General features: G+C 38.5%; 1 protein-coding gene across 1 annotated transcript in view; it reads left to right on the forward strand.

The window, feature by feature from the left end:
* TMEM30A (transmembrane protein 30A) overlaps positions 1-12800 on the forward strand; it is a 30076-nt gene extending 17276 nt beyond the window's left edge. Inside the window, exons 2-7 of the mRNA XM_075598001.1 lie at positions 2002-2115; positions 3377-3484; positions 5464-5551; positions 6358-6501; positions 7971-8180; positions 8921-12800. Coding sequence (XP_075454116.1) covers positions 2002-2115; positions 3377-3484; positions 5464-5551; positions 6358-6501; positions 7971-8180; positions 8921-9114 — 858 coding nt within the window. The 3' untranslated portion in view covers positions 9115-12800. The remainder of the gene's footprint in view (positions 1-2001; positions 2116-3376; positions 3485-5463; positions 5552-6357; positions 6502-7970; positions 8181-8920) is intronic.
* Positions 12801-13038: the final 238 nt, after the last annotated feature.

Consider the following 13038-nt stretch of genomic DNA (forward strand, 5'->3'; position numbering starts at 1 on the left):
GTACAGCTTTCTATTCTATTCCCCTTAGCCAGAGACTTAAGATGTATTAAAAGTATATATTATTAACATTGTTTAATACTGTATATACTGTTGTGCACTGTGCATGAGCTGGTACTTTCTGAACCAATGTTCAGATAGGCTAAGTTGGTCCCAGTAAGTCTGCTGGACATCGGAGATGAAAGCTGCCAGAGGTGTGAAAGCCATTTGGGTAGCAGGGAAGGGCTGATGTACCCACATCCTGGAATTAATGGCAACCCGGACGACTGCCATTTGTCCTACCAGACCTGGAGGATCCTGACCCAGCGGATGGCATCTGAATAGCAAGGGACTAAGGTGGCAAACTTGTGCATGTCCCTTGGCAGATTCAGATTCCTGCGTATTCGGCTTTTCAGACCGCCAATCAGTTTTGCGATTCTCAGCTTGTGAAGGACAGAAGGGCTTTTTTTAAAGTGCTCTTGCGCGAATAGCAGAGCACCGGCTTCAGAAAAGCTGCCCAGAAAAGTTTCTAAGTACCCTTTTTTTTGTGGCCAAGTTCTAATAATTGAACGAATCGGTCGCGGCTGGGAGTGCAAGCCGATTTTCAGTACCAGGAGTTTGGTACTAACCCCCGGTCAAAAAGAATCCAAGTTCTAAAAAGAGAAGGATGCGGTGGCGTGTGGAACTGTGCGGCGATTTGGGAACCAGAGGATTTCAAGCCAAGTCCTGGTCAGGGTAAAACTCTTATTTAGAGTTCCCTGCACCAGAACAATCTAGTTTTCAACCCCCCGACCCTCTGTAAGTTTGCTTTTCGTCTCTTTTTTGTTTCACTGTATGCCTATTTCTGTGAATAAACTACAGTTTATTTCATTATCTTGTTTTGCTCAATGCATGATCCTGGTAAAGGTGTATAATAAATCTGGTGCCCCATGACTATAGCGATTTTGGTCTTCATCAAGAGACTGTTGTGTCGACTTGTGGCAAATAGTCTCTTCAGAAAAGCAAATGTGCTACTCGAAGTGATTTTAAATTTGCCAAAAACAGGGCTGTAAACTTTTTGACCTCTAAGGCAGGGGTGCTCAACTCCAGTCCTCAAGCCCCACCAACAGGTCAGGTTTTCAGGATATATGCCTGATTCAGCACAGATGGCTCCATTGGTCCCTGATTGAGCCAACTGTGCTGAAGCGGAGATCCTGAAACTTGACCTGTTTGGGGGGGGGGGGGAGCAGGGCATGACGACTGGAGTTGAGCACCCCTGCTCTAAGGCAGGGGTGCACAAACTTTTCTGTTTGCGCCAGCCTGCCTGCTCTCTCCTCCTGCGCCCCCCTCCCCCCTTTGCCATGGGAATGCGACATCACGTGACCCCGCGGCATCATTTGACGCTGTTGCCATGGCGGCGCATCGCCCACAGCCAAGCTAAGGGAATTTAGAGGCCTCGCGCGTTCCCCCGGCATTTCATTTAAATTCCTTGGGGAAACGCAGGGCCTCTGTTACCGCTGTGCGCACCCCTGCTCTTAGGGATCAGGTATTGACCCTGTTTGGTGCAATACATTCATATTTGTGTACAGTATGGTCCCGCTTTTCGGCGTTCCGCTCATACAGCGTTTCCCAATTGTTCCCGTATTCATTACGTTCGGCGCTTTTTCCGGTGGTACCGAGAAGGGGGCCGCCATGTCTGCGCATGCGCAGAACGGGAACGGCCAAGGTGGCGTATGTGCAGAACAGGGACTGCAAGTTTTGTGCGTGCGCAGAAGGCAACAATCGCCATTTTCGCTTCGCGGCGGCGCCAGGTAACGGAACCCGGCGTACGAGGGTGGCCCGTCTGTACTTGCCATGTGTTTAAATGTTCTGCTTTTGGACAGATTATGAAATAAAATATTGTGTATACAGCAACTATTGGAGTGAACAGTCACTCCAATCCTTCAGTGGAGAGCTTTTAAATTATTTAGTACATCAAATTGGTTAAATGTCAACAAATTAAAGCATCCCAAATATGTCTGCTAATTTCAATTTGTTCTTTCACAGATTGATTACACTGGAATAGAGCCGAACAGTCCCTGCTACAAGTGTTCAAACGTCTCACTGAACGTGACGCCATGCACCTGTACCATTAATTTCACCTTGGACTATGCGTTTGAGGTACACTTTTTTTTTTTTATGTTCACTGTTAATTGTCTCATTTATTTTAAATTTGCTTTGATTGAAGTTTTTTTTTTAATGTATCGTTATGTTCTGAAATAATGGTATATTAGAATAATTGTAGGTAGTACTTCATCATTCACAGTATTTTATAAACCTAAAATCTTTCTGCGGTTTGTAGAAAATAAAACTCTTAATTTTTATTGAATGTTTTTGGTAGATGTGACCAAGTTGAGCTTGGCTATAGGTTTGTTTTTAGGAGAGCAAATAGACAGTAGTGACATATACCTACATAAAGATGTAGTGACATATACCTACATATGTAAGGAAAGGCACAGTATAAACCCAAGGGTTGGATAATCTTGACTGAAAAAAGGTGTATGTCTAGAAGACCACACATAATGATGTATAAGAAATAGGACACTGGAAAGTACAGAAATAAACTTGCAGTATCTGCCTAATAGCAGTGTTTCAATGTGGGGCGGTAAACAAGTACTCATATTGAGGTGGATAGGGAAGTGTGTTTTTTTAGGAATTAGTGGGAAGATCTGGTTTATTTGGCAAAGCATTTTTATTTTTTTAATTAAGTGTACTTTTTTTAAAATTACATTTTCCAAGCTTTTCACTCGCCTTTATCAAAGTTTTGCAAGATGGGGCAGCGGCAACACTTTTGCCATACTTTTATTAAATTCACTAAAAATGACTCCTTTCTGTAACTGGGGAGTTGTGCTCCGTCTTTTGAAAAGGTTGCACTTTCAGGCCTTTCACAATTTGTTAATACAGTATTTGCCAAATTAGCTAAATATTTTGTTGGCAGCCACTTCCGCAGATTATTGTATTGTTTTACATTGTAATTACACAAACCTGCAAAGAGAATCCGACATTACTGAAAAAAGGGAAAGATGAATTCTTCCTATTGTAGTTTGTAACCTGAGTAGTGTACAGTACACTCTAATATAGGCTAATAGCAAGTAGAAGGGAATTGTTGATGTATGAAATGTCTCAGGGCTCTTCTGCAATAAAGTGGCACATTACATTGTAAATCGTTTTGATTGTTAGGCTGAACACAAAGGTGTTTCCACTTGGCAGTGTATATATAATTCAAAGAACTGAGCAATGAGTCAGAACTTTAAATACTGATTCAGAATAGCAACACGTACAAATCTTGTTTTGCATTGAAAATGTACAGTTGTGTAGTGATCTTAAAAACAAACCAGCCATTGTGATGTTAATTCGGCTACTTGTGTGGTTTTTTTTTCAGAGCAACGTGTTTATGTATTATGGATTGTCCAACTTCTATCAGAACCATCGTCGCTATGTGAAGTCCAGAGACGATAGTCAGCTCAACGGAGACAAAACGTCCCTTACGGTTGGTAATATTGCCCTTGGGGCTTGCTGATGAAAGGCAATTCCACCTTGCCAGATTGTAAACCATGTTATTGGCTTCCTTAAACCTGTCTTACCACTTAAGCAAACCATTAAGTTGAATTTTTTGTGCTTTTAAAGCAATTACAAGTGCCATTTCTTAGGGGACTCTGAATTGGACGGTTTGTCAATCAAGTTTGCCATTATCTCAGCCTGGCCTTATCAGAGATAAGGAAAGTGGGATAAAGGTGGGCTCTGCCTGTGCAAACACTTACTGCAATCACACACGGGAAAGGAACCACAGAAAAAGATCCCCTCCCCCCCAAAAGTCGGTTTGCCATTTTTAGCAACCAGCTTTAAAAATATATATTTAACAATACTTTATAGGTGTAAGATTTTAGTAGGCATCAATCACCCAGATGTAACACCTTAAACATGCCACTGCCATTAGTACACTGAATGTAAAAGGGATTACTCTTGGTGAAATAATCTTTGCACTGCACCTAGATGAATGATCATTTGTAAAGGCAAAATGTGTTAACTTATTGTTAGATGTGACGTAAAGACTAAAAACATAAAATGGTTTGTTAAATAAAGTCATTAGTAACCTACATTTTAGCCTATTGAAGTAGCAGTAGCAATCGCCAACGTTTTTTCAATAATAACCTGAACTGTTCCACAGACCCAGTGGCTCTGACCCTGGTGTCCATTTTGTGTGTTCTTGTCTGGTTGAAAAAACTGAAACCTGTCACTGACATAAGTTCAATACAGTACTAGCTAATGCGTCCCCTTTAAAAGCAAACTTATGGTCAGCAAACGTGCAAGCTAAAAGAAGGCAAAGTGAATACCTAATTATAGCAGCGTCAATAAAGTAAACCAGTTTGCCCTTTTTGTGTGTGTAATCAATATACTGATGTCGTAAAAACCACTAAAGGGTATTGCAGCGTACTATTTTAGTACTGTTTGTATTTAATTGAAGCTTCTTGGGGAAAGTGATGTACAGAATGTCTGTAAGATAATGAATATTTAAAAGGTTTATTTAATTATTAAAGTGAATATGTAATGAATTGTCAGATGGCAAAGTAGCTGCACGATGATGGAAATAACATTAAAACTGGTGGTATTTTTAACTTGTGTATAAATATATTGTCCTTGTGTACATCTCTCTACCTTCTACAATACTTATCTGTTTGGGTGACAATTGGCAAGAATGCCTTACAGTATTTTTTTTTTTTTTTTTTTTTACAGGAACCATAGATTTTCTAATGTGGTATCTGGGAAATAAGCTTCTTGTGTCTGTAATGTAGCGGTTCCCGAAATATATATATTTTGTTATATAGCGCTGGGCATGTCATTTTGCAGGCCAGTGCGTCCCTGTACCTAGGAGCCTGAGGTACCGGGAGGTGTCCAAGGTCACAAGCAGAGCGGACAGTGGGGTTCTCTGCGTCAGCAGTGACATTAGCCAAACATTGACTGGACCACCTGCAAAGCAATTGTTTTTACTTTAGGGACATCTATTCTGTAATCGGTGCCTTACTGATACATGACCCTAAAAAATAATAGGGTATATTTATTGGTTTATAGATACAGGAAAACCGCCTTTTTTTAATTTATTTTTCTCCATTCTTCCAGTGTGTTACTTTTTGGACTGCACTCTGTCACTCTACAGCCTCCTTTTTCATCCCTCTTTTTAAGACTCCTTTGAGTCTCTGGTGTTGCACCAACCATAGGTTGGAGAAACTGCTGTAAGATCTCGTTTGAGTCGTTGAGTGGCTGCTACATAAAGCAATACTGGTTGGCAAAATAACACCACTATTAGCCATTTCAGGTTATGTAAGCGAGATCTGCCTTACACTGTAATCATTCAGCAATATTTGTTTTGGCTTTGGTGGGTTATTCTACTTGGACATCAGGATGAAACCGCATTTACCGGTTTCCATTTAATTAACCAGATGTATATGTTTGTACTGAATCAATCCTTAGAGTCCCAGCAAGGAGTGTGAACCATACCGCAACAGTGAGGGTAAACCCATTGCTCCTTGTGGTGCCATTGCCAACAGTATGTTTAATGGTAAGAGTTCTACATTTAATATCCTTCACTTGCAATTGTACATTTTTCATACTACATGTGAATACTTCCAAACTTTGCTTTAGAGTCGGATTCCTAGTAGAATGAATAGATGTAAGAAGTAACTTGCACACAGTCTGTGTTAAAAACGTTTGCAATAAAGGGCTTCCATTTTCAGATAATTCATTAACGTTGCAGTTCCACTTTGGCAATTTGAGTTTCCAACTTACATTTGTAAAACTATTAAATCTGTTGGACTCTCATCAACGATCAAATACTGTACCAAAGTGGTCACCAGTTGTTCACTTCATGGGCTGCAGTTCACATGCAGCGATGTAGCCATAATTATCAGATAGTAGAAGCTGCTGAGCAAAACAAAATGTCATTTGGATAAGTAATTTTGTACTGTACATAAATGGACTGACCCTAAGCCATGTAGAACTAGCCATAGGGCATCTGACTACAGGACATTTGCATTGAGCCTCGCTGCAATCATTGTACTGTTTCTCTTCAGAAAATTAGTTTCAGAACCGTGTCAATATCATATACACTTAAATGCATTACCAGATGGTAATGGGGGGGGGGGGGCATGGGGGCTGTTAAAATCCAAAAGTTACTACATTGGTAGCCAAACATCTGAATATGTATTGTTAGCGGAACTCCTGGTCTTAAAGTGAAAAAGCAATTAACTATACTGATCTAGCTTATTTTTACTACCAATAAAACTTTCCTGTAGTTTTTACCTTGGCAACACAAGAACTTGTGTAATTTGTTTTATATACTAACAAATACTTTCTTTCTCGTTTTAGATACACTCCGGATATTTAAAATATCAAATGGTGATGAAAAAGAGATTACACTGACCAAAAAGGGTATTGCCTGGTGGACAGATAAAAATGTGAAGTTCAAAAATCCAACTGGAAATTCAACGGATCTCAAGGACATCTTTATAGGTAATTAAAAACCCACCAAATATTTCTCTAACTTTTTTTTTTTTTTTTTTAAATAATTAACAATTGTTACTTGAGAATTAATGTTCACTTTTTTGATATTAATGATTGGGTTCCCATCAAGGCTCAGAAAATAACTTTTCACTGATTACATGATCATATTGCGCTTCCCTTTTTTGTTGGTCTTTAGTAGATTATTTAGACAGATGCCATCCTGAAACAATATGGGCTCATTGTAATTGGAAGGCATCAGCACTATCTATTACTTTGAGCTCTATATCAGTTTCTTTATCTTATCTATCAGTTTCTTTATCTTATCTATCTATCACTCGAATGAAGATGGTGTCATTAGCCATTTGTTAATGACCTCTTTATAGAGATGGACATACAGTAGGAGCCCAGATAATACATACATTATAAGAGATTGTAGGAGTGTATAAAACCTATACAGTGGCATGTAACAGTAGGTATAATTTCCTTGCCTTGACTCTAAATGCAGAATCGCACACTCCCAGTGATTGCTTGCCTGCGTTCCCGTGCTTTGCATACACTAGTCATGGAAATCTGACTCCCATTGCATCTGTTTGCGCCATGAGCTTATTTATCAAAACTTTGGCATGTTCCTTTGATAATGGGAAAACAGGAACCGCTATCATCTTTTCTTCAGTATTTTCAGCAATTCAAATTTAAACTTTTGTCGGAAAAGAAAAACAACTTGTGTGGAATAAGTGATACATTTATCGGGGATCTTCTATATAAAAACACAATCTGGTTGTGGTGCGGCCATTCACGTTTTCATTTTTATACCTTGCACAATAAATGTATTGTGTACCCATCCATTGTTTTAATTTATTTGGTTAGCCACTTTTGTTCTGCTGACTAATGCAATGGGCCTCTCGCCAATGTACTAATTAACCACGGTTCCATTTCTCCAGTGCTTGTGTTGGCTTTGTGCTGGATAAGACCTGCATGTTTGCTTCTTCAGCATACGTGATGTCAGGGCGAAGTCTTCATGGTTTCATTTACTTAATGGATGTAATAAACTTAACAAACTGCAACTTATTAAAGACTAATTGTTTTTACACAGTTTAATAAGCTATCCACTTTTGTTCTATAATATGTTCTAAACAATGTCATCCTTTTTTTTTTTTTTTTTTTTTTTTTTTTAAATTGCTGTAGTATTTCATGAGCCATAAATAACAATACAGAAGAATAGTGGCAGATGCCACTATTTACTGAACATCCCATGCATATGTAAATTACAGTTGCAATATTTCACACTACTCCCAGATGCGAGACGATTTTACAAATAACAATTTCAACTAAAACTCTGTTCTGAAGTGTGAATATTATGGGGCAATTCTATGTAGGCCTTTGATACATAATACATTTATTAAAACCTTCTTTGATGATTATTTTTATTGCAATAATGTTTGTTCATAGACTTTTTTTTTTAAATCTATTTATTATAGGTACTTCAAAGCCAATTAACTGGCAAAAACCAGTTTACAGTCTAGATCCAGGTGACCAAGACAACAATGGCTTTATCAATGAAGATTTTATTGTGTGGATGCGTACTGCAGCATTGCCTACGTTCAGAAAGCTTTATCGTCTTATTGAGAGGAAGGATGCTATGTATGCCACCCTGGAACCTGGCAACTACTCTCTGCTTATTGAATACAGTATCCTTTTTGTAAAGCAATAGCAGAGGTCAAAGAGAAATTGTTTACATGTTCGAAGAAAAAAATTAACCTTTAGGAAGTCCATAAATGGTTTACCAAAGTTCAAGAGGCATTATGGTTAAAAATGCCAACTTATGTGAAAGAAATTGAATGCGATCACATACCGGTGTAATGGTTATATACGCTCCTAAACAGAAGTGCGAGAGAAGCTAATGCAGTTGAACAAGACGTGGCCACTGCACATTGACTGCAATGCAATGTTTTGTGTGTGGTGTGGACGGACCGACACGTCAGGAGAGAAGTATTAACTACAACTATAAAAATGCCCTTTGCATTAACCACACTGCATTATCGCATCAAGTTCAATAATTACTGATCTAGTTTATTGCTAAGATTTGCGACATTGTACAAATATAATAAATCAGGGGTGGCAAACTCCAGTCCTCAAGAGCCACCAACAGGTCAGATTTTCGGGATACCCCTGCTTCAGCATAGGTGGCTCAGTTATAATGACTTGATTGAGCCACCTGTGCTGAAGCATTGATATCCTTAAAACCTGACCTGTTGGTGGCCCTTGAGGACTGGAGTTGGCCACTACTGTAAGTAATATAGTTTTATTCCCCTCAAATCTCTGGCTTGTATTAGCAAAAAAGCAAAAACACACATTATTCTTTCTAGTCTGCCATTGATCTGCTGTTTGTTCGGAATTGTTTGGCTTCGTTTTCCTATAAACCTCTCAGATTACCCTGTTCGCAGCTTTGATGGAAGGAAGAGGATGATCCTAAGCACCATCTCGTGGATGGGAGGGAAGAACCCGTTCCTCGGAATTGCTTACATCACTGTTGGCTCAATATGCTTTTTCCTTGGCATTGTACTGCTTATAATTCATCATAAATATGGAAACCGCAACAATAGCGCCGATATTCCAAACTAATGGTCCACATCACGTACAGTCATGCATGTGCATCTGGGCAGGCCCACACTGAGTGCAGCTTGTTTGTTCGCTTCCTGCTGTAATATTCTTGATACTATTTCTTATCTTCCGTGGAAATAACTTTTTATGGCCTTTTTATTTGGTGTACCCTGGAAAGACTAGTAAAGTATTACCAATCTATGAAGAATCTGTACCGTACTTGTGCTCGGTCTAGCTTTTAATGCACATGTTTTCCTTGTGTCCCTGCCTGTTTACCGTATTACGCGGGTGTTATTTTAATATAATAAAAAAATATCAACTGAAATGCTAGGTTAGCTGATATGATCTTAAACGTGTTTTATTACAACCCATCGGGGTTGGGTGGTTTGTTTCACGAGGTGTAATGTACAAGCTTATCAAATGCAAGTTTTTTTTTTTTGGTAATAAGGTTAATGGTTTTGTGAGTTTACACGTTCTTTTTGGTGAATAAGGTGCGTGTGTTATGCGATTCCAGGAACTTTAAAAACGGATCTTAGGAAAGGGTGACTCACTATAAACGTTTAGAAAAAACAGACAAAAATTAGACACGGACTTGATGGCTAACAATTAAAGTGTGTGTGTGTGTGTGTGTGTGTGTGTGTGTGTGTGTGTGTGTGTTTTTCCTCAATGTCCTTGGCGTCTTATTTTTTTAAACGGTCTTAAATATCTTTATTGAAGTTCTGTATTCTATATACAGTATACAGATGACTTCATTCAAGAGACCTCAAAGAAAATCAAAATAACTAAACATAAATGCATAACAAACAAATCAAGTGAGTCTTTTTTAATGCACCATGCGTTGTTTTTTGTTTTTTCTGTCCTTTTAGAAATGTAAATGAATGGAGAGTTTTGATTAGCTCTTGCAGTACTCCTAGTATAACGGCTTCCTCACACTAGATTGGTAGACACTATTACAACTCTTAGGCTGCGCTTATAGTGACGTTGACATTGCGTCAAAACAAATGCATTGCAGCCGTCGTGTGCGCTTATAGTAACCGCGACCACTGGAAGTCGACGCAATTTGATTTTTCCAGCGACCCTAGCCTGACGTCGCCGGCACTATAAGCGTAGCCCTACACCATCATGGAAACCTCCAGCTCCGCTGCTTTAGCAGTATGTGACAGGTTAAGGAAGGGACCCTACCGTTCTTGTAAATATTTTTTGTTTTCCATTGCTACTTCAGGCCGCAATCCCACTGATTAATTCATAATTAATCTGTTAGTTTTAATGTTGTGCTGATTGTGCTGTTTTTCATTCTTTAAAAAAAAACTTTTTTATGCTCATTTTTTACCTGTTTATTGTTTCACTGGAATAAGTAGTGACCATGGCAACATGTGGTTGGCAGCAGCAATTTTAATATACCTGTGCAGCAAATTTAGTCAATGATATGTCCTGAATGAAACTTGGCCTACAGAGTAAAAAAAGGAAAAGGAAATAATTAGATGGGGTTGCTGCATTAATGTAGAGGTAATTTAAAGCGGCCTTACATGTTTAAAAAAAGAAGCGGGGATATCTGGAGTTGAGCAGTGTTAAATTCCGCTCCGGGGACCCTCTGCTTCCTGATATACTTACCTCTGCAGGTGCTGCTGGTTCTTCATAGGGTGTAAATCTCCCCCCTTCCCCTTGTTTCCTGGCAAACAGGAATTCGTGACTACCTATTGGCTCTCATGCAAGATTTAAGCCTCCATATTCAGCCACCCGAGGAAGATCCCGGTAGTACCTACAGAGGTAAGTATCTCAGGAAGCGGAGGGTACCCAGAGCTGAAATTAATTGTTCTGCTCCAGAGACCCCAACCCCCCCCCCGCCCCCCCCCCCCCGCTTGTACCCTAGGTGGAAAAACACATTTTTTTTTTTTTTTAAAGTGTTGTGAAGTTTAAATTACTGTTACAAACTTATCCAGTAAAGAAAAGTATATAACACAGCAATGACTCATTGAATTTGTCATGTGGACAGGCTTATTAGTTTACTGACTTATATATTTTTGTACTGCTACAATTTGATTTCTAATTGTAAGCCAGGCTGATCAGTTTAAATGCTTTACGCTTAGTGCTGTGGTTAGGATCATTGAGCAGTCCAGTACTACAGTAGTTGTCTTATCTCGGTGTTGTGTTTTTTTCTAATTTTGGATCCTGATTGCTAGACAACAGATTCAACATTTACATTTCTTTCACAACCTGCAGTGTGCGTGTGGCATTTTGCAAGGTACATGTCCATCTGGTTGGAAAGTGTTGTTATTGATGTTAGAAATCTTCCCAAATCTGCCACGAGTTGTACTTTTTGCACATCACCACAAGGAAATAGATATTTTTTTTTTCAGTAAGGGAAAGCTATGTTCCTACACAAAATTAAGTCAATTTGGCTAGCAAATATTGTAGCATTTTACCTTGCACTGGACTTAGAGCGCATTAGATCTCCCCAAAGTGTGTAATTGTGGACTTGTTGCACAAGGCATACAAGATTGAATCCTACTTTAGTTACACAATAACCCTTAATTGTCTCTTTGCACATAACATTGTTAACAGACTATTTTCTAATGACTAATTTTTGTTTTGTTTTTGTTAAAGTAGTCCCTAGTGTGGAACTTAAAGATGGCGCTCTGTTAGAAGTGCTAGCTAATGCTTCTGGGTGGTGGTAGTGAACATCAAGTAGGGTTTTAAAACAAATTTTAATTCTTTTTGCCCCCTCAATCAACAAGAGAGCCTACGGATTTCATGAGATGCCACATGGCATCACAAATTGTTGCACATATTTTTCAAATGCAGGTGTTTGGGATCAGAAAGAAATATATATGTATAATGCTTTGTTCTTGTTTAGTTGTAACTGTAGAGCAGCTACAAACGGGACTTGCATTTGTTTCCTTTTTAGCTGTATATTCTGTACATGGTGGAGGTTCTTGTGTTAATTGCTAGATAAATGATGTGAATATTCCATACTGTTGAATAATTGCAGTGCTCGGCTTAAGTTATTTTGAAGAAAATGTACATTTTTAATTCCAACATTTTTCTACCTCTCCTATAATCTATCTGTATGTAAGCAATGAAAATGTATTTCATTGTACCAACCAGTACCCCATTGAAAAGACAATGCAGATCTCATATTGCTAGTTAGTATTTTTATAGCCTATATACCAAAAATCTGTATGCAAAATGCTGCATAGTTGACGAGCTTGGAAATCTTTAAATAAAAATTGTTAAACATAGTGTTAGATGATTCACTAGAGACCTATACCATAAAATGATATAGAAATGTGCTCACTGCTGTCGAGTAAAATGTTTAATCGTACATTATATTTTTATTTAATCTTTTCTCTGCTGCAGTGAAGCAGCACTTTGTAATGCATTGTATGCCCACTGACGGCAAAGCGTTTCTGAACAGTGATGTGTCCATAGTTTTGCTGTTTCCAAGTCAGAATTCTACTGGTTTGCCTCCCAAGCTGCCTATACTGTACATTACGGTTAGCACTACAGCGGACACCTCTCATATCCCCCTATTACTATGTAGTCACTTTGCTGCCAGAGGTGTCTACAACACTTTGTAGTGCATTGCAGAGTCCTCTGGCAGTTACGGGGATTAAATTGGCATTGTCACAAGACGTACTTTGCTTTTATTTTCCCAGTTACATCTTGTTTTATGTATTTGTTGTCAGTTAATAAAATATCCTACTGTACGTGTGCTTTGGTGTCTGTTTTTTAGACTTGTCATTTATATTTTTTTTTTAATCTCTAAAGTAAATACAATTTAAAAAAAAGTGTATAGATTATTGTATAAACTAGAAGAAAAAGGAAACCTAGTGAGTGAGCACTCAGTCACAGAATGGGTAGTGTGATTGTATAAAAAAAACATTTTATTGTCATCAACGAATATAAAATAAAGGGATTTAAAATAAACAGCATACAACGTAACTA

Source organism: Ascaphus truei, chromosome 4 (assembly GCF_040206685.1).
Source record: "Ascaphus truei isolate aAscTru1 chromosome 4, aAscTru1.hap1, whole genome shotgun sequence".
In the NCBI taxonomy this organism is placed as follows: Eukaryota; Metazoa; Chordata; class Amphibia; order Anura; family Ascaphidae; genus Ascaphus; species Ascaphus truei.